Here is a 27,077-nt window from a genome sequence, read left to right as displayed (position 1 = left end):
AGGCAAGTTGCGGTATTCCGTTATGGTCTTTGTGATTCTCAACAGCGCAATCCGCCGCTGGTCTGGACCCGGTCCGGTCCCGGGCGGGGTATCTACTCTGACGCTCGCACTGACTCTCGATGGATGCGGCGGGAATTGGGGACGGGGACAACTGTCAGGAAACGATGGGTTGACAGGTAAAAGAGGGAGCGCGAGGGAACGGGGTCGAAAGGTCTCAATAAAAAGAAACGGGCGACTCCTTCCACTTGCTTCCTCGAGGTCGCACTTGCCCATCACTTGTGAAGGTGTTCAGTGGCACTTTGCCCCAAACAAGCGCAGGATTGACACTATCACCGTTGGCCACAAGCTCCTAGCTGCTTGATTGGCTACCACCTAACTCAATTGACCCGCAAATGAAATGGCGAGCCAATGAGACTTGCAGCCATGCTGCTAAGTCCGGGGCACGAGCACTGACCAGGGGAACCGCCCAAGCTTAACATTTAGGGTGAAGCCAAGCCCGGGCTGTCAACGTCACGGCCCCACTTCCAGGGCGTCCTCGACATGCGGGGTAAGTCAACGCGAGCACCTCACTCCTCAAGCGAGGAATGGGCAGCATGCACACCAATTTGGGCGAGACTCCAAGACAAGGGTTGGAAATACTTCCTTCTCATGATATTCGTCAGTCAAATATAGGGCTTCAGCTACAGACATACCTGACTCTGACCCGTGTCCGCGCAGAATTAACCCCACACCCAAGTTCGACCTTGACCGCATCGAAGCATGTGCTCGGGTTGGGAATTCGACTCAAAACTGCCCTGACGCCAAGGCGATGAGCCGTCTTGCCTCTCGAACAGCGCACGCATCATCTTTGCCACAAGCAGCAGCGAGCTTGCTGCAGTCTGCCCCTCCTCCTTGAACGAATGAGCGACGTGGATGAGCTTGCGACCCCCGCAGTACAGTCGAGTCGACACGGCCTGCCGAAGGACCCTCCTCTCCGTTACGGCTGCAAACGACACGCATATGCAACTGTTCTGCTAACCCAGCGTTGCTTCATTAAATTGAATGCTCAACCAACTGGATGCGTAAAGAAGCAATCATTTAGCAACGCGGAGAGGCGCCGATCATGCTCGCCGAATCCCCGTTTAAGAGAGAGAGCTCTCCGTCTTCTTCACCTCGTCCATACCCTCTTCTCCTACTCACGATAGGATTGCCGGCGGCTCCAACCCTAGGACCAGGAGCGCCTATCTCTACGGACTGGCGTGTCTCAGTCCATGCGCCGTGGGCCATGCTTGGAGCCCCTCATCCGACATCCCGTTGACCTAGGAAACATATGGTTGACTACCAAGTCTCGTACCGAGCTATCAGGGAGTGGAAAACCTGGGAGCTTTGCCTCGCCTGCACGTTTAGCCAATGTGCTGAGTACAGATAAAGCAGACGCAGCTCAACAAGCCGGGCGTTGGCCAATGAATTGGAGACCTGTATTGCGACGGATCTGGTAACCGTCTGCGACGCATCGAAGGGAAGCCCAAGAGATTGGCGAGGCGGGGAGGTTGGATCACCAGCTGCATTAGCTCCTCGAGTCCTCGACGTTCGCTCCTCAGCTTTGGAGCTCACTAACCGAGTGCAGCGAATCGGATTTCGTGGCTCTCTGTTGAGAAAGCAGGCAATGTGGCACCAAGTTGAAGGGAACACCGACCAGGGTGTCCCGGACATGACGACGTCGACCTACACACACACACACAATAAAGTTAGCTACCAGGAAGTCTTTCTCACCCGGAGATAAGCTAGGCAACGTGGTCTTGTGCTTGCTCACAACATCCGCTCCTCCGCATCCTCTTCTAAGCAGACTAAGGAGGAGAAGATGACTCAGGCTCGCTAACGTATTGCATGGTATAACACCGCATCTCGGCTTCTTCCCCGTTTCATGTGCCGTTTGGATCTCCAATCTGTAGGCCGCCGCAAGTAACCCTGCATCGGTTCTACTGGCAGTGCGGCACTCTGCCCTATTCCCGCGCGGGGTACAAGAGCACGCATCCTTTTGATTAGCTCCGATGTTGCTTATCCTGCACCGCAGATGGCAGGGGCAGCCTGGAGCAGGTAAGGTGGTGTGGGCTGTCTGGGACATGGAGCAGTCGGCTGTCTGGATAGAAGCACTCTGAAGTTGAATTGGATTTTACGTACTCCAAAAATGCTGCGGCAGGCTCTCTGCCGTCGTTTGACCCGACGCTCCCTCAAACCACTTCATACCCAGAACGGCCTAGGCCTTTTTCACCTCGACAACTGCCTCCTCGCTCGAACTCCGGGTTACATACCACCACCACTGCGGCATGTCGTGCAACCACAACCCGCAGTAGAAATGGAGACCGGTGAAACGACAAGAAGGCGCCAGCCGAGGCTGCAATGGTGACCACTACGTGGGATCCTTCGTGAGCCGCGTGCTACTGCTAGAGCAGACCCAGCACTCTCATCGAGGCAGGATGAAACAGTCTTTCGAACCGAGAGCGTTGTCAAGTGTGTATTGTAAATGCTATGGCAGTTTCCTGTCCTCCGGCTTTAGCTTCGTTCTCTTTTTTGGAGAGTCCGGATGGCTTCGGGTGCATTGTGCTCAGCGGGCAGAGAAAGAAACAGAAAATCCCAGGGAGAAACTCATTATGATCCATTATCCCGTGTACTTGACCTTGATGTTACAGAAAGATGACATTGTTCCTCCAGATACGCGTCCAATATATGCGCCAGAACGTCCCAAAGCCAAATCAACCACAATACAACCATTTCCTGCCGTCCATCCCCCAAGCAACTCCAGATTCAGCCCATGTCCCAAGTCTCCCAAACCAGTCCGAAGCAGCCAAACTCCCAAAATGCCCTCCGGTCCAATCTTGTCCACCTTTGTCCACCAAAGCCGAGTGCCGAGTGTCGAGTGAAGAGTGTTGAATGCCGAGTGTTGAGTGTTGAGTGCCGAGTGTCCCAATTGGTGGCCGTTGCTGAAGCCGTGAACCCCTGACAAGCAGATGAGAGGATCTGAATCTCAGGGGAGCAACGTGGCGCTCAATGGAATTGGCGCACGGAAAGGAGGCCAACATGATCGATGACTCGGGCAGTCCAGCGGACGGAGACGGCGCCAGCGGCGAGGTTGGCGGCGTTGGGGTGCACGGGAACGGTCGGTGGGGCGGGAGCGGTCGCGGGAGGTGCCGGGATGGGGTGGTCGGTAAAGTTTACGAGCCGATCAAAATACCCTCTTGGGGGCGGGCCGCTGGGACGGATCGGGCGCCGAAGGCCGGTGTTGTTCTCCTTACGTACCTCCCACCTCTCTTCGCGCGACATGACCTGGCCAAACATGGCGATGTCGTCGTCGTCCAATACCCCGCGGTTGCGAAGCCAGTGTGTAGGGATGGCCTCCTCGTCGGGCTCGGCATCCTCCCAGATATCAAATGAATCTTCCTCCTCATCAGCGTCCTCCGTCTCAATTTCCTGCTGGTTGCGGTTTCTCGGTCCCGGCGCTGACCCCGAAGAAGAGCGGGAATTAGAACCGGACGACCCCGAGGCCGAGCGAGGGCCTGACCGGTAGCGAGAGCCATGGCGGGAAGACTCAGACTCCGACCAGAAAGCGATGCCTCTAGCGAACACGCCCAGCTCGTTGTGGTCCTCCCACACTCCTTCGCCGTCGTCCACCTCCTCATCCATTCGCTCCTCCACCAAGTCCTCCAAGCCCTCATCCTCCAATTCTCCCTCCTCCCCCTCCCTCTCCTCCACACGTTGCTGAATAAGGGCCAGCGCGCCGTCCAAGATCCTATTCTCCTCAAAGCGTTCCAAATCGGCAGCGGCGGCGTCCGCAAACGACGACCTTTCACCCTCCCACTCGTCTTTCGCGTGCTCCACAAATTCGGGGTTCAGACCGAGCGGCTCGTTCACCACCTCGACAATGACCGCCATGGCGAGGCGGAGGGGAAACAGCATTTCGGACGTCAGGGGCTGCTCGTACGTCATCTCGAGCGCGGCCGTGATGGGATAGTACAGCTCGCTCAGGTCGAGAGCCTCGATGGTTTCGTCGGGGGTCTGTTCGAAAAACTGTTGCAGGCGGAACGCGGCCTCGCCGAGCGCGCCCAATGCCGTGAGCATCATGCTCTCGCACGCCACCGACGCGCCGCAGATGTACATGAAGGCGGCAGAATGGATTTGTCTGCCGTTGAATGCTGATCGGAGGAAGATTGGGTAGTTGTAGAAGGCTAAATTACGGGGGTCAGTCTATGTGGGTTGTTTGGGGATCGGGAGGGGTGTAGAGTAGGGAAAAAGGGGAAAGGGGGGGAAAGGAGGCTTACTGTGATTGTACATCCAATAAAGCACCAGCCAAAGCTGAGCTGGGCAGTGGCCGGCGCAGTCGAAGACGACGTGGTCTGCATCCTGTTGGTAGTGGTTAGTACTTTGTTTACTGGACTGAAGGGAAAAGGGGGGGCCTGGCTTGGCGTTGGGATCTGTATGAGGCCGGGCGGTCTAGTTCAGAAATTGACTTACGACAGGCATAGCTGGAAGGCGGTCCCCAAACCACTGCGACTCGCGGGCAAGGATCTCGCGGTGAAGTTGCCAGGTGCGTGACCCGCATATAACCATGACGTCCCACTCACGCGCGTCTTCCCAGAGTCTGTTGACATGTTAGCCAGCGTGGTGTTGTGGGCAAGGACAGGCCACTCACGATATTTCGCCGCGATCGTGGGCTTCAATCAGTTCGTGGATTCGGTTTTCGCGTTGGTTGTTCATCTTGTCTTCGGACGACGTTGCCTGCTGGGTTGTATCTCTGATCAAGTGATCGTCTGATCGTGCAGGAAGGATCTGATGGCGAGATGTTGTAGTGAGGATCTTGTCTGAAGTTGTAGAGAAAGTGCTCGATGCTGAATGTCTAGCGTTTCGTGAAGCTGAAGGTGATAGACCCGCAAGTGAATTTTGCATTGCGGGAGAAGAATGATCCCAGGTCGAGGACCGAGGGGAGCGCTGGTTATGTAGGGCACCGGAACCACCACCACATAACGGGTTCCCGCGACGCGTCCTGGCTGTGTCTGGGGCCAACGTCATGTTTCGCGGTCCAGCTGCATTATATCGAGAGACGGCCGAGTCTTGGGTGTTGTGAGTCAGTTCGCTCGCTGCAGAATGACGAACGACTCCCTCTGTCTTGACCCAGCGACAGTCCCGGATTGCATTACCGCCATGCACATGATCCTCTTGCGCACTCCCAGCATTGACGCTGGCCGATTCTTCTAGAACTCGCCTTACGGTCGCTATGTCATTGAAGCAAGGCGCCTCCGGGTTCATCTCGTGGCTAGGCCCCGCCTTCTTGTGCCTGACTCGCAGCAGCATTGACGCGCCCTTGACAGCATCAGCATATGAGACCTGACGCGTGGCTGGTTGTCCTGCATGTTCTCGAGACCGAAATTCCGGGGGTTTGAGTTGCGCATTCTTGGCTGATTGTCTGCATTGGGTTGCCTCAGTGCCGTTCGGATGTGATGGTTTTACACCGTCTGACGTTACTTTGAAGCGCTTCTTCTGCGCTGCTGTTAGCCCCTCCTTCTGGGATGTCTTCCGCGCATTCTTAGTTGACCTGAGCTCTTCTTTAGGAACCGGCGCTGCTTCGACCTGTTGATCTTGGGCGGGCTTGGGCTTGGGCTTGGGCGAGAACACTTTGTAACCGCGGAGGGCATCGGCGTATGATACCACACGTTTCTTTGCCGAAAAATCAGTGGTATCCATGCTTGCTGGTCCGCCGGTGACACTTCAATTGCGCGAAGCGCTATGTGCTATGCTGGATCTCTTACGCGGCTGCTCTTATAACGACAAACCTGCAATTTGGGCAGTGAGTACAAGTACAATCTCATGGGTATGCTTGAACCGAGGAAAACACCTACCGGAAAGGCAGCAGTCTCCAGTGACGAGCGAATATGCGGTAAGATTTGGTCATCGTGTTGGCGATGGTCAGCCTTTTTTTGGTAGGTCCTTGATTTTGCGAGGTCGTAAAAGACTTAATCGTATTTTTGCAGTCGGCCTCTGATGAGCAATAATAGAACGTGATCGAACCGTAGAGGCCAGGCTGTTCTGCCTGCTGAGCCCAGTGTCGTCCGGTCTTTCGAGACAAACATTTTCCATGAGATGCTGAAAAGGTTGGCGGAGACAGGCCTGAGACAGGCTTTTGGTCGAAAGATCAAGCAGTCCTGTGTAAGTTCACCACCGCTTAGTTGATTGACACAGACGGCCAATCACATAGTAGAGGAGGAATGAAAACGACACGAGAAGAGAACGACATAGCAACCCACCCGCAGAAGGCTTCGCTGAAAGTTCGAACTCTATTCCATACCTGACAAACGTTCTACCCGCTCTAATGCTGTCATCTTTCGGTCCCTCTAACACAAACGCCTCGGAAGATTGTCCCCCCCTCCAGCACAGAAATACCGGGGAGGTTCGAAAGTGATGCCGAGTCTGACGGTGGTGACCGCAATTCCAGCCACGAGCGTGCAAAAGTTGTCGACCACCGCGAGGCGTATTGAAACATACCGACAGGCGGTAAGGATACCGCAGGAGAGCATCAAGGCCACGACTGCTTGAAATTGAAACTTCGCCGGTTGTTAGCGTCGTTGCAAACGCCACAGACATGGAAAGCACAACGTGATTGTCAGGCGAGAGAAAGAATCCTCCTCGAACCTAAGCTCTCGGACGACCACAGTCAATCGCCAAATTGCCGCAGAAGTCTCGTCAACGGTGCGTCGACAGATATGCGACAACCCTAATGTCGCCTCTCCGAGCGCGGAGGCTATCTTCCAGAATCCTAGCATTGTGAACACGAGCGCTGGCCGGCGACCTGCGGGGACGCATGGGCGAGGCGGAGGTTGGTGGACCAAAGACATGCCGGATGAAGCGTGATGAGCTACTATCGATGTGGATGCATTGAAGACGGTGCGAGACTCGGTCCTGGGACATCGATGTGGTATGCCGGGACAAGTAGAACGTCCCAGGTCGTTTCGCTCTTGAGGTGGCAGCCCCTGGCGGTCCCTTCCACAGCTGAGAGCAAATCAACCTCGTCAGCAAGAGATGTGGGTTGAGGAAGAGAAGGCGGGTGTGGTCTCCAATACCCGGCCTTGTTATGATTTGATCATGAAGATCTTGCCAGTGTCAGCCAGATTTCACTCAATGCCTGAAAAATGCAGTCCGAATCTCACCTGGTTAAGCGCTGCGCTGTCCGCAAAGGCCATCTTTTTCTGGGCAATGAACCTCGATCTTGCCAAGTATCTACTCGAGCCGGCAGGGACAGGGGTGGAGTAACCGCTGCCTGCTGGTGTCGTGAGATTGCTTTCAGCGGAAGTCGGAGTAGCGGTTTCCAGAGCACTCTCTTTCCTTCGCTTCTTCTCCTTCCTCTCTTTCTTGTCAGTCTTGTCTCTCTTTTTGTCCTTCTTCTCCTTTTTCGCCTTTCCAGTCTCAGCGGCACAATCAGAATGGTCAGGGACTCCGCCGGCCTCCGAGACTGCAGCGCTTGGGCTCTGCGCAAACTCCTCTATCACTTTCACCCCGTCCTTCCTCTTCTTGCTGCGTCTTGACGTGGACGATGCCTCACCGTCACCCTCTTCAGCCTCTGCCCTTCGTTTCTTGGACTTCTTGTCTTTCTTCTCTTTTGCGCTCTCACCATCCGCCTCGGCCTCCGACTCTGCTTTCCTCTTTTTGGACTTCTTTTCCTGTGTGCGCTTCTTGTCGTCTTTTCGAGCGTCGTCTTCGTCAGCTTCCCCCTTGTTGGGCTTTGTTGGCGCGATTTCTGTTGCCTCAGCCACTTCAGCAGCGCTTTTCGGTGCCTCTGAGTCAGACTCGTTCTGCGGGTCGACTGCTCCTTCATCCGGAGAGTCCTTGACCTGGTCGCCAACCAGCCACCCGCCCTTGACGAAGCGAATCGTCCCAAACTTCTTTTCGACATAAAGACTGCGCTTCAGATCTTCGCGCGCCTTTCGTTCCGTCTCGAGCGTGTCGTCGCTCTTTCCATTGAGGCGGCCCAACAGGTGTTGAAACGCGTCCAGGCCTGTGCACTCATCGCCATTGTTCCTCTTAGCTCCGAGGCCAAGGGTGTCGTCCTTGAGCACGACTCTGATGTGTGCCGAGTTGGCCTCGGTGTGCCACTCGGCATGCGCGACATCCTTCGCGCCAAGGTAGTCACCTGGTTGCCAGCCCTGCGCCCTAAGGATCTTGTGGCCAAACGAGTCGGTGTTGCGCGACCATTTGGTATTGTTGGGGTCGTTGCCGAGTTTCCGCTTGCTATTCTGCGAGTCAGCAGCATGGATGGACTCAATGACTGGTCTTCTCACTTTTTGGCGGCAGCAAGACCCATTTCGATCCAAAGGCGCTCAGAATTGCTGAGCTGTGTCTTGTGGAATGGGCGGGTGTCGAGGCCTTACGAAGGTAAACGTCCCCGTCGTTCCAATTGTCTAAAATTTGGCGGGGAAGCTTTGCAAAGAAAACCTGCCAGCACACACCGCCCAAACTTGGGACAGGGATCAAGTTGCTGATGGCACCTTATTTTTCATTCGGCGTGTCAAAAGAACCTCCAAAAAATCAACGCTATATTAGGACACTGAATGAAAAGACAAGCGTATCAGTCGGACCACACATAGAAACACACGCATCACAATGGCACCCGCAGCAAACACGGCAAGGCAGCGGAGAATCCCCGGCTCCGCAAGAAGCCCCGCAGAGTCCGACTCGGACGCCGAATACCAGGCCTACAACGGCCGACTGAAAGAAGCCGGCGCAGCCCGAACCCGTCTTCGCAAGGTCAGCACACTACCTACATACCTACCTACCCAAACCCCTTCCCACCAAGTCGCAAACTAAAACCCAATTCTAAACCACCTCCAACCAGGCCAAACAAACCCGCGACAAGAACCGCGCCGCCCTCGTCACAGCATTCGAGGTCGCCCTCCGCCAAATCGAATCCCGCATTCAAAAGTCCGTGGCCAAGCACAAAGATCTGCGGTACGTCTCAACTCTCATATTCCTTCTCGAAGTTCAGTTCCTATGCCACGCACCCACCTCGCACTCAGCCCTAGGGCTTCTAGCCATCAACCTTCCTGACGCTGATGGATGGAGGAACCAGCTCAGCGATGCATATCGCACACCTCAGACGCCTGAAACAGGCCATGGACCGCCGCGACGAGAAAATCGACAAGATCGCGCGTAAGCTGGCCGAGCACCAGCAGAGGATGTTGAATCTGGCCGTTCAGCTGCAGGCGCTGTACGAAGGGCGCAAGGAGGACGTTGCGAGTGTGTTGAAGGAGGGCGGCGGCCAAAAGAAAACTGGTATTGACGAGGTCTGGCTTCAAATGAATCATGGTCATCGTCATCCACTTCGGGAGGGGGCTGTTGTTGCTGGCGGAGTGGGCGGTGTCGGTTCCGGAGAGGGCAGTGCTTTAGGTTGATTGGGGGATGGTTGGCGGGGCGTTTCGGTTGCTTTTGCTTGTTTGCTGGATGATACCCCTATTGCTTTGGTCGTCGGGTAGTTATGCTGGAGTTATTGCTGGAACGGAACGGAGGCTGTAATGGCGTAAAAAGGATCCAGGCTCGCGGGGTGAGAGAGGAATACTTCATGAATTTCCCATGACCAGTCTACCCGTCCAAGAACGCCCCGTGTATTGTACAACGTACACCATATCGTCGCAACCCAATCCTGCCGTTCCCCTGGCCGTACCTAGACCTTGAATCCGAACCCGGCCATGCAGCGCCGGTACTGTTCTATTGTCGACAAGCAATCCTTCTGGGGGTCGGCAGCCGTCGAGAAGAGCATGCACTCGTCGCGCTTGGACTTTTCCTCCTTGCACACGCAGCAGGGCTGTTCAAAAGCGTTTTGTTAGCTGACGAGTGGTCCAATAGGTTGCTTGGACTAAAGACCATCAGACCTTGGGCTTCGAGGCGGCCTCGGTGGCTTGGGGTGCCGTTGCGGCCGGCGCGCTGGAGCCGATGGACGCTGGGTTCTGGATTCAGCGGAATGGTCTACGAAAACATCCGCAGCATTTCGTTTCGAGTATCAGATGGGAGAACTCACGGATCTGAGCTGCGGGGGTTGCCATGGTGAAATGAGTGACTGTGCTGTTTTGGAACAACCCGCGCCAGAAGAGGAAGAGTTGTTACGCCGACGTTGAAGTAAAGCTGCGCGAGGTGGTTTTGATTTGTCAATCGTTCCGTTCCAGAACCTTTCCGGCTGCGACAGGGGTGCGGATGCGCCAAGCCGCAATGGCGTCAGCGGCCTGCAGGTCACCTGATACCCCTGAGAGTCACCAGCACGGGGTCAACAAACACCAACATTCGAGATGGAACACACAATCCTCAAGACAAAACTGAACAGTACCAAGGACCTTAACCTTCCAAGACGCTGCATTTGGCCCTTCAACTACCGCCTTTCGGATCACTACTTCCGTTAGCCAAACCCAATCAAATCCCCAATTAAAAGCAGTCTATACTTCTCCACTCCCTCCCTCAACCTCACCAGAACCGCCGCAGCCAATGCCTTAACCCTCTCCTCCTCCCCGCCTTCATCCCCACCCCTCAACCCACCAAACACACCAGCCACCCACTCGACGGCCTCGACCACCTCCCTTCCCAGCTCCACACACACCTCCCTCATGCGATCCTCATTCACGTCCAATAGCGCCACATACCCAAACAGCACGGCCTGTATGACGCTCAAATCCCCGACCGCCTGCGCGCGCACGCCCGTGCTGAGGAGCAGGCGCCACAGCTCGGCCGTCATGTGTGGTAGGGCGAGGGTGCTCGGCCCGGCGGCGTGGAGGAGTAGGGCGAGGGTCTTGAGGTAGAGGGCGAGGAGGTACGGGTGGAAGAGGATTGTCTTGCCGGTGCGGGACGACAAAGAACCGGCGGTGTGCAGGGCGGCTTGGAAGCGGGCTATGAGTGGGGAGAAGAAGGAGGTGGAGAGGAGGTGGGCGGTGTTGTTTGGTATGGCGCGGAGGCGGGGTTTGGCTCTGGGTTGAGACTTATATTTGACTTTGGGGTTGCTGGGGGATGAGGTTTGGTCGTCAGTGAGGCGGGAAGTGAAGGTGGACAGTTTTAAGATGTCGGGACCGGTGGCTGCGTCGGCGGCTGTTGCTGCCAGTGGGGCAAGAAAAGCGGAAGTGAGGGAGGTGGCTATGTTGTCGAGGGCGTTCGGTGGAAGGGGTTTGAGTGAAGAAGACGGTTGGGTGGTTGACGAGTGGCCGAGATAAAGACGTTCGGCTCGCTCGGGAAGCGTCTTCGACGGGAACGAGGCGGCTGCGGCATAATCCGAGGTCTCGAGGCCTGCGAGCTCACGAGCGCTAAGACCAAGGACGACGAGGACTGAGGCCCGCTGGGAGATAGAGTAATCGCCATCGAAGAATGTTTTGGCGAACCACTGGCCCATCTTCTCTGGTTTGGCGACGACAATAGCAATCATCCCCTGGATTCTAAGCTCGTCAAAGTTCTTCGTTTCGAACTTGTCACTCAGGCCGACAAGTAACGAAGCCAGCTCTTCGGCGTGTTCCGATACTTCGGTCCCGTAACCTGCCTTACGCCGTATAAGGGTGGGTGCCGTCGTGAGAGCAAGCTTCTGATGGTCATAGCTGTCGGTGTCTCGGAGGTACTTGATCAGGTCTCTGATGTAAACCGGCGCCTTTGGTTTATTGCGCCTGACCAATGTCGCGTCATCGTCCGAGTCTTCTGGATCCGAGTCCGGTTTTGCGTAGGGCACAATATCGTCTTCTTCTGGGCCACCTCCATCGCTAAGCTCCTCGATGATGAAGCCGGTCTGTGGTGGTTGGGGTGCTGGTCTTGTCACAGGTTTCCTGGGAGCTTCTCGCTTCTTTGGCCGTGGCACATCGGCACGGGAGTCGATGAGCGGCTGGAGCGGCCCAATTTCGTCGGAGACTTCTGTTAACCCCTTGTACCATTTCCCCTCGTCCTGGTCTGTCTCTTCCATCTTAAAGCTGAGCCGCTTATCCCCCTTGTCCACAAGGCCAGATAGCGCTTCACCCACCACCATTCCCAGAAAACGAGCCCTCGTGTGAGGCGCTGCGAGCCGGTTGGAGATGGCATTCAGCCAAACACTGGATCGTAACAGCATGGACAGCTTGATCGGCGTCAACCTGTGCACGTATCCAGCGGCTAAAAGCAGAATCTGGGCATGGGCTATATCTGGTCAGTTGTTATACCCTGACGTTCAATGCTTGGCACAGACCTTCTTGCTGCAGCATGGGCGAGTGTTTGATGTAGAGTTGATCCCCAAACTGGCTGAGACTCTTTTCCAAGACGTTCACAAGATCGTCTTTGTTTTGGGACATGAACGCCATGACTGCCCGTCGGATCCCGACGCCGTCTCCAAGGCCAGCACCCGAGGACGCGGTCAGCCACTCCACCAAATGCCTTCTTCCGTTCTCGTCTTTGCCGAGAACTCCGTCCAGTGCACCGGCGACGGCGGCAATCGTTGGAGTGCTTGCCGCATCGCAGCGTCCGAGGCGATCGAGATGCTCAACGGAGAATAGCTTCAAGACGGAGAACAGGACTTTGCGTTGCTCGCTCTGCGGGAGGTGTCCCAGGAGGGTCTTGAAGTCCTTGGCGTCGCAGTGTGGTCTGAGGACGAGCTCTGAAAGGAGCTGCTTGATTAGTTTCTCTGGTACATGTCAGCCTCCGAGCCAGTACGGTTGGGCCACAACCTGAGGCAGCTTACCGGGATGGCCAAGGTGTAGTGCTTTGACAAACAAGCCAGAGACAGACTTTGTCTGCTCGGGTTCCATCCCCGATGAGACCAATTTCGCAATATTGCGACCAAGCCATTCAACGTACTGTGATGGATCGGCAAGCCAATTGTCTCCAATCAACTTGTTGGAGCCATTGGCTTTGGCAGTTGCCTCAGCTTCCGCGGCCATGGAGATGAGGCGGCCGTTGCCAAAAGTTGTGACGATCTCCTGGACTCTGGGCTTCACGCGGGCAGGACCATCCGCACTGGATGTTGCTGCGCGGTATGCTTCCAAGAGCCATCCGTCACCCTGAACAAGCCGACAGAGCAAATCGAGGATGATCCCAAGGTTAATACAAAGATCGGGTCGCTTTGTTCTCGCAGTAGCCTCAGATTTGGCTTCCTGGATCAGTGCGCTCAGCCGGACGAGGGCGGCGTTCACTCCTGTGCTACTGGCCAGACAGTACAGGAGCAGCCTGAGTCCGGAGTCCTTGGTCTGATGAGAATCCTCGAGAAGTAGGGTCCAGTAGTTTGGCACGATCTGAGAGACTAGGACTTGAACAAGCTGTGCACTCAGAGGACTGGGCAGCTTTATGCTCGGAAAGCTAGCGCCGTCAGGTTTATGGCGAAAGAGGAAGGCCAAGACTGCGATGAGCGAGTCGTAGTCTGGTTCATGCCGGAGTATCTCAAGAGCGTCTTCTAATGAGGTGGGCGGTTTATGCCCAGCGTTCGGTTTTGGCTCTGCGTTGCTGGAGCGACCCTGAGCTCTCGACTCTCGCAGGAAATCGACCTCGGGCTTTTTCTCGCCCGTGATAGTACGGATGATGCTGGCTGGCCTGAGCAGCTCATCCATATCGGTGACACGTTACGCAATCGAATCGGTGTTGTACGTTGGTCCGACTTGTTTTTCTTGCTCGTCTCTGAGCCAAAACGAGAATCGCGCGACGTATTTGCGCAGGCAACTTGTAGAGAATTCAAGCACTTGTTGTTGCTGGAGCCTGAAGCGCCCCTGACGTTCCTTGACCAGGTTGCTTCGTCTTCGGCTCCCCAATGAACCAACGGAACAAGTTACGATAGACTAAACACCTTCTCCCTTCTGTCAAGCTTTAGTTTAGCCGGCAGGCTTGCGACGATTCAATCTCCTTTTTCATTCCCAGCACCACGAGCATCGAAAGGTTGTGAAAGCGGGGCGTTTCCTGGACTGTTGCTGAGTTCTTGGCTATTGAAACGGTGGAACTGGAGACCTGGAAGCGCTAAGATAAGAGCGGGGCAGCACCGATAAGCCCCAGCTTTCGTGGTCCCTTGGCTCCATTACCAAACAGCTCTCGTCCCTTTCAACCGATCCCCAGCTTGTCGCGACGGCCCTCGTGCACCGAAGATTGACTGATTGGACAGTGTGCAGACAAGTCTTTCGAGATGACGTCCACAGAAGTGCACCCGGCCTCCGAACCAGCAAGATGGGTCTACCTCGACCGCATCCGGACGCGGCCTGGGCCATCCACGAATCCTGATGTCTTCAGCCCCGAGGCAGCTGCCGCAGCTATGGAGACGATGAAGATCTTGGTGATCGGAGCCGGAGGCTTGGGCTGTGAGATCTTGAAGAACCTTGCGCTGTCAGGGTTCAAAGATATCCACGTCATCGACATGGACACAATCGATATTTCCAATCTCAACCGGCAATTCCTTTTCCGCCAAGCAGACGTCGGCAAGTACAAGGCCGAGGTGGCTGCGCGCTTCGTCGAGAAGCGGGTCAAGGGAATCAAGATTACTCCGCACAACTGCAAGATTCAAGACTTTGACGAGGACTTCTACATGCAGTTCCAGCTCGTCGTCTGCGGGCTGGACAGCATCGAGGCGCGCCGGTGGATCAACGCGACGCTCGTCAACATGGTCGACGAGGACGTCGAGGACAGCTACAAGCCGCTGATAGACGGCGGCACAGAAGGCTTCAAGGGTCAAGCCCGCGTCATCATCCCAACCATCACGTCATGCATCGAATGCCAGTTGGACATGCACGCGCCCCGTGCCGCCGTCCCCCTCTGCACCCTCGCCAGCATCCCCCGGCAGCCCGAGCACTGCATCGAGTGGGCGCACCTCATCGCCTGGGACCAAGAGAAGCCCTTCCCGCAGCTGGACAAGGACGATCCGGAGCACATCACCTGGTTGTATCAGAAAGCCCTCGAGCGCGCAGCCGAGTTCAACATCCCCGGCGTGACGTACTCCCTGACGCAAGGCGTCGTCAAGAACATCATCCCGGCCATTGCAGCCACCAACAGCGTCATCGCGGCGGCCTGCTGCAACGAGGCGCTCAAGATCGCGTCCAACTGCGCGCCCGCGCTGGGGTTCCCCGAGGCGAACTACATGATGTACTCGGGCAACGACAGCATCTACACGTACACGTTCAAACACGAGAAAAAGGACGACTGCCCCGTGTGCGGGCAGCTAGCGCGGAATATGGACGTAGACCCGACCTGGACGCTGCGCGAGCTGGTCGACTCGTTCGCGGCGCGGCCCGAGGCGCAGCTCAAGAAGCCTAGCGTGCGGGCTGAGGGCAGGACGCTGTACATGCAGTCGCCGCCGAGCCTGGAAGCGCAGACGAGGCCGAACTTGGACAGGACGCTGGTTGAGCTGGGGCTGGAGGAGGGGCAAGAGATTGCCGTGACAGATCCAGCGTTTGCGACGGTGACGTTCAAGTTTAAGCTAAAGTTCAAGCAATGATCCGGGTGCATGACTGGTTCGATATTTGGAATGTCTTTTTTGGCGAGGCGTCCGGGATAAATATAGAGGGGATATAAACAAAAGAGGTGAAACGGCAGGATACCACTGCCAGGTTTGCAAGGTTTCGGAAACCACAGGGACACACTACCGTGCACGGTACATCCGGAGGGCGCCCAAGACTGATGGCGCTGAAATCTCAGACCGGAGGCTTCCATTTTAGCACCATGACCTGTCATACACAGAAGGCGAAGAAACACCACTGGCCGGAAACCCCCCTTTTATAACACCAAGGTCCGAGACGCCATACCCATGATTAAGATGCAGAGAGAGACAGAAGGTATACACCGACACCGCCAGCACTACACAGCACAATCCTCTTTTCTATCTGACCATGTTGATAACCTGCTTCTCCAGGCTTTGGGCTCGCTTCTTCAGGTGCTCCACAGCCGCGAGGAAAATGTCATCGCTCTTCCACTGCCCGGTGCTCTCGACCAGGTAGATAAAGTGGTCCCTCCTCCGGCCGAGCTTGACCTTGCCCTTGAATTCGTCATGCCGCAGGCACTCCCTGCTGACGGTATCCCGCATGGGGTCCCGGACGACCGCCTTGAGCTCGCCCTGATGGCCCTCGTACCCGCTCCCCTTCTGCGCCGCCTCCTTTTTGGTCACCTTCTCCAGCCCGATGACGCCCTTGGGGAAGCAGCGCGCGAACTTCTCGGCATCCCTACCCAGGATGGGTTGCTCGATCTGAATGACGGGCATTAGCCGGTACGACGCGGTGGCCACGGGCGAGAACTTTGCGTGGTCGGACCCGACGCCCTTGTGCATGTGCATCGACAAGCTGATCTCCTGGCCGGGGCGCAGCTTGGCGATGAGTATGTCCGGGTTGACGGGCGCGATGGCGTTCTCGCCGGAAAAATACTTGCCCTGCCGCCCGACGGGGCAGAACTCGATGTCGCGCGCGTACACGTGCGCGTGCTTGTACAGCTTTGTCGGGTCCGTCTCGCCCGGCGCGGCCTTCTCGTTGTGCTCGCACTTAACCTCGAGGCGGAGCGAGACGGTGTTGTAGTCGTAGTAGCTGTTGTTGACTTGGGACTCGTCGTCGGGTTTGCGCCAGGGCTTGAGGAACTTGTGGAGCCCCTCGTACCCGCCCTTGAAGGGGATTAGGCCTAACCTGTGAGAGAGTACTTCGTCTTGGATGACGGATGTGTTGTTGTTGATGAAGACGGTCTCGATGGCGAGGGTCGGGATGTCGGCGATCATGATCCGCCGAAAAGCGTTGGCGATGGAGGCATCGATGCCGATGAGGGAGAATGATGCTTCGAAAGGGTCATTTTGGTGAAATTCGACGCGGAAACCCCGCCGGAAGCGCTCGATATCCCAGCTGTGGTCCTCGCCTGGGTAGTGCCCGGGGAAGTCAGTCGATGTGACATCAGTGATGGTTTCTTCGTGGATGCCGACGATCTGAATTTGGTGTCTTGTTAGAAGCAATATTACTCATTGAGACAGCCAGGGTGAAGAAGCGTACCTTTCGCCGCTCCAGTTCCTCTTTTGTTGGCGGTTTGTGAGGCATTGCGACAAGATTTGGGTTGATAGTGGGGTTGGCGCTCGATGTTGTCGGCTCGACTGGAAATTCCTGGAGCAAGACCTTAGGGTCCCGGGCCGCTTGAACAGCGGCAGAATCCAGAAAAACTTGACCGCCTGTGCCGGGCTTGCAAGCCTGCATTCGACTTGCAGCTGATCTGTGCGCTTTCAACTTCTGGGTCAGTTCAGGGCTTTGAAACAGCGAGTGAAGACAACCTAGAACCGAAGCCTTTTCTATCGACTTCAAACTGGACATCCTGTGCGAGCAACTTTAGTCCTTTGCAGAACATCAGTGACCACCTTAGGTACCTAGGTATGGCCGTGAAGAAGCAGGTTATGATCAGGGTTGAGGGCTAACGTAGGTATTGTACCCGAGTTACTCGAACTGTGTATCTGTGTCGACTGACTCAGGCACGAGGGTAAATAGCTATGCACATACACCAGCTTCATTGAACCTTGCTAGCGAGACGATATTAGTAGACTTTGAGTTGTCTCAGGACTTGGAAGCATCTGAGTTGTCGCAAGGGGTCCTCTAACTGCTGGGCCGTGTGCTTGATGCCTCAGCAGCCAATCAGACATTGTGCGATTGGGCCTTGGCATTGGCCTCGGAAAAAACCGTCGCCGAGGCGCGACCCAATCGGGCGCTGGAGTGGCACTGCTTTGAGGTCACTGACGACGACCGTAAAAGGCGCTGCAATTGACGACGGAGAAGAGGCCGCAACCCGGGAGAGCGCACCCCGAAACCCCTCTTTCCACCTTCCCGGCCCTCTCAACATTTATCCCCCACATATTCTCGACCATGTCGACGACGCTGTACCGGCTCGCCGGCCGCAGCGCCAAGCGGCTGTGCACCCGGCCATCACAAAGTCTCGCCAGCTCCATCTCACATCCTGCCCGCGCTTTCTCTGTCTCGGTCCGCCGCCGCTATGCCGAGCCGCAGGAGTACCAGGGCACCCGCCTGGTCCCGACCGGGTCCGACTTCTCGACCGCCGCCGACCCCTACGGCGTCTCGTCCAAGCTCCCCGACGACGAGGCCAGCACAACGAAAAAAATGCGCGACGAGTCGATCGCGGACCGCAAGGTGCGCCACTACACAGTCAACTTTGGCCCGCAGCACCCGGCCGCGCACGGCGTGCTGCGCCTGATCCTGGAGCTCAACGGCGAGGAGATCATCCGGGCGGACCCACATGTCGGCCTGCTGCACCGCGGCACGGAGAAGCTGTGCGAGTACCGGACCTACTTGCAGGCGCTGCCCTACTTTGACCGGCTCGATTACGTCTCCATGATGACCAACGAGCAGTGTTACTCACTGGCCGTCGAGAAGCTGCTCAACATTGAGATCCCCGAGCGCGCAAAGTGGATCCGCACCATGTTTGCCGAGATCACCCGTATCCTGAACCACCTCATGTCGGTCCTCTCTCACGCCATGGACGTTGGCGCCCTGACGCCGTTCCTGTGGGGCTTTGAGGAGAGAGAGAAGCTGATGGTTAGTCTTCCTACGGCCGAATCACGGTGGGGGAGGAGGGGATTTGGGAACCGCGGGCGAAGTCATCGATTGTCGGTAGAAAGGCAAAAGAGCTAATATACATGTGCTCCAGGAATTTTACGAGCGCGTGTCCGGCGCCCGTCTCCACGCCGCCTACGTCCGCCCCGGCGGCGTGCACCAAGATATCCCCGTGGGCCTCCTCGACGACATCTACCAGTGGGCGACGCAGTTCGGCGACCGCATCGACGAGACCGAGGAGATGCTGACAGACAACCGCATCTGGATCAACCGGCTCAAGGGCGTCGGCGTCGTGTCGGCGGCCGATGCGCTCAACCTGGCCTTCACGGGCGTCATGCTCCGCGGGTCGGGCGTGCCGTGGGATATCCGCAAGAGCCAGCCGTACGACGCCTACGACCAGGTCGAGTTCGACGTGCCCGTCGGTGTCAACGGCGACTGCTACGACCGCTATCTGTGCCGCATGGAGGAGTTCCGCCAGTCGCTGCGCATAATCCACCAGTGCCTCAACAAGATGCCCGCGGGACCCGTTCGCGTTGAGGACTACAAGATCTCCCCCCCGCCACGCGCCGCCATGAAGGAGAACATGGAGGCCCTGATCCACCACTTCCTGCTCTACACCAAGGGCTACGCCGTGCCCCCCGGTGATACCTACTCGGCGATCGAGGCCCCCAAGGGCGAGATGGGTGTCTATGTCGTCAGCGACGGCTCCGAGAGGCCGTACCGCCTGCACGTCCGCGCCCCGGGCTTTGCTCATCTCGGTGGTTTCGACCATGTCTGCAAGGGGCATCTGCTTGCGGACGCTGTGGCTGTCATTGGCACCATGGATCTGGTGTTTGGTGAGTCCTGGTTTTCTTTGTATCCCCTCTTCCCTTTTGTGATGTGCGTGTAAAGATGTTGTACTGATCCCTTGCGGCAGGCGAGGTTGATCGGTAAACTGGGGAGCTTGCGGGGACGCAGAGGACGGGATGGAGAAATCGTTGCGAATTAAATTCGAACTTTCGCTGGTAAGAAAAAGAAGCGCGGTGTGGTTCTGGGCGTGGCGTGATTTGGTGGATTGCTCCCCCGGGCATAACTAGGTAAATGAAGCCCTTAACTTTGCATCCAAAGCCGTGCCAGGGGCCAGCTCGGGTTGGTGTGGTGGAGGTGGTGGTCAAGTGGACCGAACGCAACGCTCGTTCTTTTACGTCGATGTCGTTTCGTTTGTAACTGCTGTACCATAAGCCGGCGGCGGGGTGGGATTGCTGTTGAGGGGGTTCGACCGCGGACGAATGGCGAAGTCCCCTCGGTCCCTGCCACGGCAACGAGAAGTATAATCCTACACTCTTGTCTTACAAATGCCTATTGCGGTGTGTCAGCGGTTCGTCTTGCCGTACTCCGCAGCAGATGGCGCACTGCTTTACTCACCTAATGTGATAGGTATCAGGTCGCAGCCGAGTGAGGCCGCGGCGGAGGCGGAGGCGGCATGTCGAGATTTGCATCCGCATCCTTCTTTCCATAACCCTCATCCCTCTCCACCTGACGCGAACCCTCACGTCCCCCGGCACTGACATCTTCCTTGCTATTCTCCCGCACCCCTTCTTGCCTGACGGCCACCGCAGTCCCATCCAGCTCGCTAATGGGAGCGGCTCCGTCTTCTCCGGCGTCCCTACCGTTTGGCATCAGGAGGTTACCAGCACTGGCATGCCACCGCAGCGGACAATCCTGCCAGCTCGGCATGTGGGAGGTGCCTTCGGGTCCGGCGCCGATGGGGAGACCGCAGAGGGAAAGGGGCTCCTGGCTGCCGGTGTGTGTGGCGTGGACTGCCTCGATTTGTTTACCCATGTTCTGGTGGTTGTCATCGGACTCGTTGTGGACTGGGCTGGCATGTTCGGGGGCTGGGAGTTGGCGGTCGACCGGGACTTGGGTAGTGGCATAGCTGCTGCCTGGGTCGTACCGCTCGTGCGTCGGGGGTTGGTGGTAGATGTATCCCGACGTGCGGAACGGGCCTGGTCCTTGCGTCATCCAGGGCATGCCGGGTGTCCGTTGGGGCTCTGCCGTCCAGGGGTGAGCTCCGTACGGGATCGTGTCTGTGTAGGTGGCTGCCGTAGCGTAGGTTGGGTATGCTGGGGTGAAGTGGTGTGGCTGTTGATGCTGGGCGTACTCGGGGTAGCGGTAGCCTGTGACGGGAGCCTGATTGAAGGGGGCGCCCGAATAGGGGTAAGGGTAGCTTTGGTGACCTCTGACAGCGCTGTATGACACCGTCGGCTGCGACATCGGGACGAGTTGGCCTTGGTCCTGCGAGGAACCATAGTCTTGTGTGGGGGGATTGTGGCGATGCGAGGGGCTTGCTCTCTCGCGACGGCTTTGGAAACGGCGGTGATGTCGGCCGTTACCGCCCCCCTGGCTCTGACCCTGACTGTGGCCGTGGCTGCGACCCTGACCCCTGAATTCCACAACCTGATTTTCTGTTGTGGTTCCTCCACCAAGGCGAGGGAGGTTGACCCTTAGCTCCTCGCTCTCAACGTCAAACTCCCCAAACATCTCCTTGATTTCAGCAACACGCTTGACGGTCTCGTCGACTTGGTTATCGATCTCGCCAGTGTCATGCTTCTTCTTCTTTCCCTCTTCTTCAGCCTCCAACTCGCGCCATTGTCGAAGTTTCTCCCGGTCGTGAGCAGTCAGCTCGTCGCCAGGAGCCTGTGGATTTTGAGGATTGAAAGAGGTCGAGCAGGTGCATTTTCCGGCGTCATGAAGCGGGCGATGGTCGGCTTGCCACTCGGCTACATAGAGACCGGGGAGTCGGACAGCAACATGGTGCTCGCCTGAAGCGGTGACTTCTTCCATAAAGAGGGGTGGGATCTTTCTGTCGTCGTCGCTGGAGGTAGCAGTTTGCTTGACGTTGCCCGGAGTCTCCCGTTGCCCCTTGTTGGATCTCTCGAGAGGGGCAGCCGTAATAGCCCTCAGGCGTTCCGAGGAAGCTTTGTCGTCCTCGCCAGCGCGGGGGGTAGCTGTACCCGTGGTTGAAGCAGCACTTCCAACCGCAGACGTGTCCCCAATAACGCGAGGAGTGTGCAGAAGCCCTGGAAAGATGACCTCGCAGCCGCAAGCTCCGCGCTCATGAAGCCAGCGGTGCTCCCACTCACGGATCAGCACCCAGCGGGAATGCAGCTGGCGCTCACACGCCGAACACATGGTCTCGGCGTAGTGTGGCTTGTCCGGCCGGAGGGTGCAGACCGGAAAGTTGTGGCCTGTGGTCGTCAGGGGGCATGGCCGCGTCACGCCGATGGACCGGTGGCCGCACTGGTAGGCGACAAACTCTTTATAGCACATGGTGACTGCTTCGTGCTGTGATGCTTCGAGTGATGGGGGTGACCATGCCGCTTGGTCGGCGTTCTGGAGGAGTCGGGGTTAGTGAACGGAGTGAAAAGCTGAGGCGGAGCAGGCCTCTTATAGCCTAAGCCGCTGGTAGCGCCGAGAAGAAGGGTTCCGCAAGAAGAAAGGTGGTCTATTCGGCATCAAGCACTCCCACTGTGCAAGTCTCTTGCTAAATCTGAGATCAAACTGTAGCCAGACAGCAATAGCAAGCAGCTGTGGTCAGATGGAGATGCCAGTGATGTACCAGTAACTTGAAACTTTGAATATCCAGAAACAAGCTGCAAACTGAATCAGAAGGACGGTTTCGTACAAGTTAATCAACCATGTATGGAAAGAAAATACAATCTAGACAGTGATTTTGAGCCGTTTCGACAGTCCCGGACAAGTCAAAGGGGACAGAACGGAGCAGAATAGCTGGACTTTAGCCATATGTTTGCTTTTCTGTTAAACAGAGGAACGTACCTGCTTCAAAGCACCGTCACGGAGACGAGCTCAGGGCTATAATGCTTCCACGAAGACCGGATTCCTTGGCTGACTTCGTGAGCAACCCAAACAGATGGGAGACCGGTCTGCTTGACTCGGCTGTCTTACTCTCCAATACCAGGGTTGGTTCACATACCGGAGTGGTGAGACCTTACCATCTGGATGTGGCTGAAAATAGCGAGCCGGAAAGAGATGACGCCAGTGAGGGTCCAAGTTGCGGGGAGATGCTGAGGAACATCGATGTGGAAGAAAATATCAAGGTTGGCGGGGAGTGGAAGGCGGCTGATAAGCTCAAGAAAGTCGTTGAAACGTATCCTGTGTAAAGATCTGGTGCGAGAAACGGGGAGAGGGATGATGACTGATTTCTCCTGCGGGCCCTGATCACACGGTTAGCTTGGGATTAAAGAAGCTGGTTCGTGTAACTGGTTTTCGTGCTCAGAATTCCCAGATATCAGTGGTCATCTTCATGAAGAAGGGAAGCTGAAAGAAGGAGCACACAACTTTTGTGTGAACCCCAACCTCACCGGCAGTGAGTGGTGTAGCGAGGCCAGCTGGCTTGGTGGGATCAGCAAACCAAGCTTTACTGCAGCAATCACGGCAGGTCCGTGGAGCTGGCGATTCCGATAGGGGTACCGTCACGGAAACACAGCTCGACAGTAGGGGCTTTCTCCTTACGACCACCGAAACTGCAGCCGGCATCCCAGTAACTGCCACAGCAAGAAGGGGAGTCAGTCAAGAAATAGAGGGTTCCGAGTCATCCGAAAAGGCGAAAGCAAGCTGTTCGTTAGCCCATAACGGTCGACCCCGTGACTACTCATCCCATCCGCATCGTTCGATGTTGAAGGCCGCAATAACCCGCTGATGGCAACAATAGGAAGAGCCCTTGGCTAGTGTATTCCGTCCGATTTCGCCAGATCCCAATATGCTCCGGCAGCGGAGATATGATACAAGTGCTAACAAATCTGTACAACAGGAGGTTTAAGAGTAGGACAGAGCCCACGCGGCAGGTGGAGACATGGGGTGACCCGGCCGTCAAAAAACCTTGATCCCGTTTCCAGCCGCTTGGTTCATCAGAAAGTTCTTCAGTGGGTTCATGGCGTTGACGGCGCTTAGGCCGAGCGACCTGAGGGGCACCAGAGGGCCACTGCCGACCGAGTAGAGCTTGTGGAGCTTGTCACAAACTCCCAGAAGCACGTGGTTTGCCGCGTAGCGCTCCGAGACGTAGGGCTCGAGTGACATGGTGACGCCGATGTCCTGTCCATGGCTGACGGCGTATTCGATGGTCTTGGCGAGACTCTGCACGTCGCCCTGGCCCTGGTTCAAGCCTTGACCGGCGAGGGGGTGGATTGTATGGGCTGCATCGCCAACGAGAGCCACGCGCTCGGCAATATAGGTGTCTGCGTGCCTCAGCTTCAGCGGAAACGAGGCGATGCTGCCTTCCTGGACGCCGACGACCGTTTGGGGGACGGCTTGGCAATCGAACGGAGTGTGCTCAAGCCTCCAGGAGTACTCATCAGCCTGACCCGACTCTTGGGTATGCATATACTCCAAATCTGTGGGGCTCAGTCGAAAGGCGGCGTTTACCATAGCAATGAGATCCTTTGCCGACAGACTCTTCAGCAGGGAGGCATTGCTGGGCGTTGTCGACCAGACAAGAGTCGAGTAGTTCCCGGGGAGAGGAAGCATGGCCACCGGCCCGGTGGGGAGGAACCTCTGATAGGCGATCTTGGTGTGGCCTCCGCCCCAGCCCTCGCCTTCCATTTCAAGGGTGGCCACAACGCCATGCCGGTTGTAGTCCCATCCGTGCGCCTCGATGCCGGCGAAGGAGCGCACAGGGCTGTTTGCGCCATCCGCGCCAACGAGCAGGCGGGCAGACAGCTGCTGGCCTCCCGACAAGTGGACAACTGGCCATTCCCGCAGGTCCATCTCGTCGGTCTCCTCCCCGTAGGCTATTTTCTCGACTCTGGCGTTGTCAAACATGGACACGCCACCCAGCTCCTCCAAGCGCTTCAGCAGGCCGGAGGTGAGGTTCAGGTTCTCATTCATGTAAGCAATTGTAGTGCCAGCTGCAGGCCCCGAGCCTGGGGCCCAGTCAAACTCGATCCTCGCGCCCGTCACGCCGTCCCAGACCTGCATCTCCTGGTACGCCTGGACCCGGTCGCGCTCAAGATGTCTCCAAGCCCCGATTTGGTCGAGGAAAAGTGCGGAAGAGGGAGTGAGAGAGCTGCATCGGTTCGAGAACCTGTACGGGGGCAGCTTCCACGACTTAATCTTGGCCAGGTCCTGGGCGTCGACGAGGGCGACTCGCAGGTGCGCCGTGACGGGGTTCGCGCCTGATGAGTCAATTGGTCAGGATCCAGCAGTCCAAGATAAACAGAACGACAACAACCAAAACATCAAAGAAAATGGATACTCACGCAGCGCCGTCAAAAGACTGAGGCCTGCAGGTCCACCACCGACACAGACCACATCGTAAAGGTCCGGTTGCGCCGTTGCCGAGTAGGCTCGCCGCAGCTGTTTCGGGAGACTCTGGGCACAGCTGCGGCACACGTAGGCGCCATGCCTCCTGATCATTACGTCCATTGCGCTCGTGAATGGCTCTGGGCGCCGAGGGACAAGCTCATGGAAAGTCCCGTCGCCAGGTCCCAATGTTGAGGTTCAATGCTTGGCTGGGTTCACTCGCTTCCGTACTGAGCCCTAACCCTTGCCAAGAGTCCCCGTTACCTTCCACTTCCAAGGGCCGTCTGCTGAAGTGATGAACACCTCATGAACCTTACCACAGCTTCTTCACAGCATGACATCTGCTGCTGGAAACGAACAGTAACTTAAATATCACATTAATCCTTTACATTCATGTAGGAGTTATTTCACCACTTTTTCTCTATTGCCTGTGGTGCTTGGACGTGTTTCAGAACGCTTTTCTAGCATTCGCCTGGAACGTCACTGCCATTTCAAAGAACATCCCTCCTCTCCTTATCCATGCATTGAGTCTAAGTAAGACCTTGCCCAATACCTTATGCAAAGGTTGGGCGAGACTATAACTGTATCAGATCATGTCCAATTCGACGGATAAATAGCTGCGGACCAAATCGATCTGTCGGCCTGCGAATCTGCTTCTGCACACCTAAGGTCCCTTCAAGGGCTCCAAGCAGAAGACAATCCGGAATCTCAACTGAACCTCAAAGCACCTTAACAAAAATAACAAGACCGCGAAACCGAGGCTTCAAACGCCAAAATGTCCTGTAAAGATCCTCACACTACCCCATGTGGCACATAAGTCTCACCTCACTGCACCTCAAGCTAACCTGAGCCCTTCCTTGCCGTAACACGCTGAGTCTTCACACCACAACCGCCAAAATGACACATACCTCCTGTCTCGCACCAAGAACAACCCGAGGCCAGGACCTCGCCATGCTGTCCGACCACGAGTTCTTCTTGGCGTGCGACCCGCACCTGCACAAGTATGACCTGATCCCCGCGGCCGACCTGGCCACCGCCATCAACCCGCCCCCATCTATTTCGGATCAAGTCAGTCCCAGCTCCATCGTCGTCGTTCCAAGGACGATTCTGGAGATACATCGGGAAGGGGGCAGGGCGAGGAAGAGGGGAAGGTGGACGAAGAACAAGCGGTGATGCCGACGTGTTACCGCGTCACTGACATCGTGCATGCCGTCCCGGCGGGGATATGGGACTCCAATGTTGTCAGCACGTATGAGTTCACTGATATCAGGGACGGGGTGTTTGTGCGGATCAGGAGTCCCCTGTCAATTGTCATGGATACCTTTTGGGATGTGAGGGAGGTTGACGGTGATGGCAATGCTGGCGGGAAGGGGCTGGAGTTGGTAGAAGTTATGACGATCAGTTGCTCACGGCTGGTGATGGGCCCGGTCCGGGGGCAGTGTGAGAATGGATGGGGGAAGATCCATGCCAAGATGATTGCTAGGTTGGAGGGGGAATTGAAGTATATGTTTATCAGTGAGGAAGGGTGGTCTTGGGCCGACCGACAGGTGAGGACGCTTAGGGCGCATATTTACGACGCAGAATGGACGGTGGTGATTTTGCCGTCCGATGTATAATTTATAGAGCACGGCAGTTGTAGATCTTCTTGAGCTGCACACACTCAGGCACACTGTTGTGAGGGGCTCGAACTGGGTTGTTGGAGGTCAAGGGCCATCTGCAGTGTTGCACAGCCTGCTGCTAGAACCATGGCACCGCGTCGTGTTTGAAAGTTCGAGACAGAGAAAGGGTCGAAAGAGATATTTAGGCGTTGAAGGAATATGGTTGGATAAGGTACCTCCATACAACCGAGGACCTTTGAGCAGGTCAAGCCTGGTTTCCTTGGCAGCCCAGACCTTTGATGTCGTGGTGCTTTCGTGAGTGGCAAGCTGCAAAGAACGCTTCCAGAAGCCTGCCCCTGTCACAGCGGAAGATGTCGTTCAGCATGTGGCCCGTGCCCTAAGTTTGTGATTGGTCAACCTATGTCACCCGGACTGGCGCGGTTTTAGCCTGTCAGACATGAGCGGCCCCTGGATTGAGGCTGCAGTGGTCCCTGAACTCAACACCAGACTTCAACATCGTGAATTTGATCCGAAACGGGTATTGGCGACGAGAGTTTACCCGCCTTGTCCTTTTACCCCACCTGGTTGAGGTCACAAATTCTTGAAAAGTCAACTATTTAACTTCAAGCCGCTGTCATTGTTTGGCCGCCTCGAACGAGTTGCACTATCTGAGACCCGCTGT

At 56.5% G+C, this 27,077-nt stretch overlaps 14 protein-coding genes across 14 annotated transcripts; 5 read left to right on the top strand and 9 right to left on the bottom strand.

Moving 5' to 3' along the window:
* Nucleotides 1–1,380: 1,380 nt before the first annotated feature.
* On the bottom strand, nt 1,381–2,280 carry N657DRAFT_47788 (uncharacterized protein). The gene has a single exon (XM_062787554.1). The coding sequence runs from the start codon at nt 2,102–2,104 to the stop codon at nt 1,577–1,579; it is 528 nt and encodes a 175-aa protein (XP_062652730.1). The 5' UTR covers nt 2,105–2,280; the 3' UTR covers nt 1,381–1,576.
* On the top strand, nt 2,281–2,962 carry N657DRAFT_47787 (uncharacterized protein). Its single transcript, XM_062787553.1, has one exon. The coding sequence runs from the start codon at nt 2,457–2,459 to the stop codon at nt 2,898–2,900; it is 444 nt and encodes a 147-aa protein (XP_062652729.1). The 5' UTR covers nt 2,281–2,456; the 3' UTR covers nt 2,901–2,962.
* On the bottom strand, nt 2,963–5,972 carry N657DRAFT_47946 (uncharacterized protein). The gene is made up of 5 exons (XM_062787555.1): nt 5,871–5,972; nt 4,667–5,804; nt 4,489–4,615; nt 4,296–4,377; nt 2,963–4,202 (listed from the first exon to the last, which is right to left on the bottom strand). Exons 2-5 carry the CDS (start codon nt 5,713–5,715, stop codon nt 3,025–3,027), a joined length of 2,436 nt encoding a protein of 811 aa, XP_062652728.1. The 5' UTR covers nt 5,716–5,804; nt 5,871–5,972; the 3' UTR covers nt 2,963–3,024.
* Nucleotides 5,973–7,097: 1,125 nt separating this feature from the next.
* On the bottom strand, nt 7,098–8,326 carry N657DRAFT_629957 (uncharacterized protein; the record flags this gene model as incomplete). Its single annotated transcript, XM_062790941.1, has 3 exons — nt 7,098–7,118; nt 7,176–8,253; nt 8,304–8,326. 3 exons carry the CDS (start codon nt 8,324–8,326, stop codon nt 7,098–7,100), a joined length of 1,122 nt encoding a protein of 373 aa, XP_062652727.1.
* A 206-nt stretch (nt 8,327–8,532) lies between these two features.
* N657DRAFT_586499 (uncharacterized protein) lies at nt 8,533–9,607 on the top strand. Its single transcript, XM_062789803.1, has 3 exons — nt 8,533–8,769; nt 8,858–8,970; nt 9,092–9,607. Exons 1-3 carry the CDS (start codon nt 8,626–8,628, stop codon nt 9,411–9,413), a joined length of 579 nt encoding a protein of 192 aa, XP_062652726.1. The 5' UTR covers nt 8,533–8,625; the 3' UTR covers nt 9,414–9,607.
* A 75-nt stretch (nt 9,608–9,682) lies between these two features.
* N657DRAFT_560554 (uncharacterized protein) lies at nt 9,683–10,061 on the bottom strand (the record flags this gene model as incomplete). The annotated part of the gene is made up of 3 exons (XM_062787980.1): nt 9,683–9,823; nt 9,891–9,958; nt 10,037–10,061. 3 exons carry the CDS (start codon nt 10,059–10,061, stop codon nt 9,683–9,685), a joined length of 234 nt encoding a protein of 77 aa, XP_062652725.1.
* Nucleotides 10,062–10,408: 347 nt separating this feature from the next.
* Nucleotides 10,409–13,550, bottom strand: N657DRAFT_652504 (putative DNA binding protein; the record flags this gene model as incomplete). The annotated part of the gene is made up of 3 exons (XM_062794304.1): nt 10,409–12,150; nt 12,200–12,631; nt 12,689–13,550. 3 exons carry the CDS (start codon nt 13,548–13,550, stop codon nt 10,409–10,411), a joined length of 3,036 nt encoding a protein of 1,011 aa, XP_062652724.1.
* Nucleotides 13,551–13,900: 350 nt separating this feature from the next.
* Nucleotides 13,901–15,606, top strand: N657DRAFT_47542 (uncharacterized protein). Its single transcript, XM_062787541.1, has one exon. It carries the CDS (start codon nt 14,114–14,116, stop codon nt 15,413–15,415), a length of 1,302 nt encoding a protein of 433 aa, XP_062652723.1. The 5' UTR covers nt 13,901–14,113; the 3' UTR covers nt 15,416–15,606.
* Nucleotides 15,603–17,496, bottom strand: N657DRAFT_639478 (uncharacterized protein). The gene is made up of 2 exons (XM_062791779.1): nt 16,941–17,496; nt 15,603–16,876 (listed from the first exon to the last, which is right to left on the bottom strand). Exons 1-2 carry the CDS (start codon nt 17,250–17,252, stop codon nt 15,797–15,799), a joined length of 1,392 nt encoding a protein of 463 aa, XP_062652722.1. The 5' UTR covers nt 17,253–17,496; the 3' UTR covers nt 15,603–15,796.
* On the top strand, nt 17,424–19,835 carry N657DRAFT_639477 (NADH dehydrogenase I, D subunit). Its single transcript, XM_062791778.1, has 3 exons — nt 17,424–18,482; nt 18,595–19,336; nt 19,417–19,835. Exons 1-3 carry the CDS (start codon nt 17,796–17,798, stop codon nt 19,431–19,433), a joined length of 1,446 nt encoding a protein of 481 aa, XP_062652721.1. The 5' UTR covers nt 17,424–17,795; the 3' UTR covers nt 19,434–19,835.
* An 84-nt stretch (nt 19,836–19,919) lies between these two features.
* On the bottom strand, nt 19,920–21,809 carry N657DRAFT_668080 (uncharacterized protein; the record flags this gene model as incomplete). Its single annotated transcript, XM_062795431.1, has 2 exons — nt 19,920–21,487; nt 21,623–21,809. The coding sequence occupies 2 exons, from the start codon at nt 21,807–21,809 to the stop codon at nt 19,920–19,922; spliced, it is 1,755 nt and encodes a 584-aa protein (XP_062652720.1).
* Nucleotides 21,810–22,065: 256 nt separating this feature from the next.
* On the bottom strand, nt 22,066–23,202 carry N657DRAFT_47645 (uncharacterized protein). The gene is made up of 3 exons (XM_062787547.1): nt 22,839–23,202; nt 22,474–22,714; nt 22,066–22,380 (listed from the first exon to the last, which is right to left on the bottom strand). The coding sequence occupies exons 1-3, from the start codon at nt 23,034–23,036 to the stop codon at nt 22,322–22,324; spliced, it is 498 nt and encodes a 165-aa protein (XP_062652719.1). The 5' UTR covers nt 23,037–23,202; the 3' UTR covers nt 22,066–22,321.
* Nucleotides 23,203–23,369: 167 nt separating this feature from the next.
* Nucleotides 23,370–24,920, bottom strand: N657DRAFT_652500 (ubiquinone biosynthesis hydrox; the record flags this gene model as incomplete). The annotated part of the gene is made up of 2 exons (XM_062794303.1): nt 23,370–24,670; nt 24,755–24,920. 2 exons carry the CDS (start codon nt 24,918–24,920, stop codon nt 23,370–23,372), a joined length of 1,467 nt encoding a protein of 488 aa, XP_062652718.1.
* Nucleotides 24,921–25,748: 828 nt separating this feature from the next.
* Nucleotides 25,749–26,348, top strand: N657DRAFT_652499 (uncharacterized protein; the record flags this gene model as incomplete). The annotated part of the gene is made up of 3 exons (XM_062794302.1): nt 25,749–25,869; nt 25,911–26,280; nt 26,318–26,348. The coding sequence occupies 3 exons, from the start codon at nt 25,749–25,751 to the stop codon at nt 26,346–26,348; spliced, it is 522 nt and encodes a 173-aa protein (XP_062652717.1).
* Nucleotides 26,349–27,077: the final 729 nt, after the last annotated feature.

Source organism: Parathielavia appendiculata (assembly GCF_033297405.1).
Source record: "Parathielavia appendiculata strain CBS 731.68 unplaced genomic scaffold N657scaffold_1, whole genome shotgun sequence".
In the NCBI taxonomy this organism is placed as follows: Eukaryota; Fungi; Ascomycota; class Sordariomycetes; order Sordariales; family Chaetomiaceae; genus Parathielavia; species Parathielavia appendiculata.
This window is presented reverse-complemented; position numbering and strand designations above follow the sequence as displayed.

Coding starts and splice junctions, on each gene's coding strand:
- N657DRAFT_47788 (XM_062787554.1), bottom strand. CDS start 2,104: ATGTCCCAGACAGCCCACACCACCTTACCTGCTCCAGGCTGCCCCTGC.
- N657DRAFT_47787 (XM_062787553.1), top strand. CDS start 2,457: ATGAAACAGTCTTTCGAACCGAGAGCGTTGTCAAGTGTGTATTGTAAA.
- N657DRAFT_47946 (XM_062787555.1), bottom strand. CDS start 5,715: ATGGATACCACTGATTTTTCGGCAAAGAAACGTGTGGTATCATACGCC. Junction 4,378..4,488: donor GCCTTCCAGCTATGCCTGTC/GTAAGTCAATTT, acceptor CACTACCAACAG/GATGCAGACCACGTCGTCTT. Junction 4,203..4,295: donor TTATTGGATGTACAATCACA/GTAAGCCTCCTT, acceptor CCCGTAATTTAG/CCTTCTACAACTACCCAATC.
- N657DRAFT_586499 (XM_062789803.1), top strand. CDS start 8,626: ATGGCACCCGCAGCAAACACGGCAAGGCAGCGGAGAATCCCCGGCTCC. Junction 8,770..8,857: donor CCCGAACCCGTCTTCGCAAG/GTCAGCACACTA, acceptor ACCTCCAACCAG/GCCAAACAAACCCGCGACAA. Junction 8,971..9,091: donor GCCAAGCACAAAGATCTGCG/GTACGTCTCAAC, acceptor TGGAGGAACCAG/CTCAGCGATGCATATCGCAC.
- N657DRAFT_47542 (XM_062787541.1), top strand. CDS start 14,114: ATGACGTCCACAGAAGTGCACCCGGCCTCCGAACCAGCAAGATGGGTC.
- N657DRAFT_639478 (XM_062791779.1), bottom strand. CDS start 17,252: ATGTCCAGTTTGAAGTCGATAGAAAAGGCTTCGGTTCTAGGTTGTCTT. Junction 16,877..16,940: donor AGGAACTGGAGCGGCGAAAG/GTACGCTTCTTC, acceptor CACCAAATTCAG/ATCGTCGGCATCCACGAAGA.
- N657DRAFT_639477 (XM_062791778.1), top strand. CDS start 17,796: ATGTCGACGACGCTGTACCGGCTCGCCGGCCGCAGCGCCAAGCGGCTG. Junction 18,483..18,594: donor AGGAGAGAGAGAAGCTGATG/GTTAGTCTTCCT, acceptor CATGTGCTCCAG/GAATTTTACGAGCGCGTGTC.
- N657DRAFT_47645 (XM_062787547.1), bottom strand. CDS start 23,036: ATGCCGGCTGCAGTTTCGGTGGTCGTAAGGAGAAAGCCCCTACTGTCG. Junction 22,715..22,838: donor AGGTTGGGGTTCACACAAAA/GTTGTGTGCTCC, acceptor CCGTGTGATCAG/GGCCCGCAGGAGAAATCAGT. Junction 22,381..22,473: donor GGTAAGGTCTCACCACTCCG/GTATGTGAACCA, acceptor AAGTCAGCCAAG/GAATCCGGTCTTCGTGGAAG.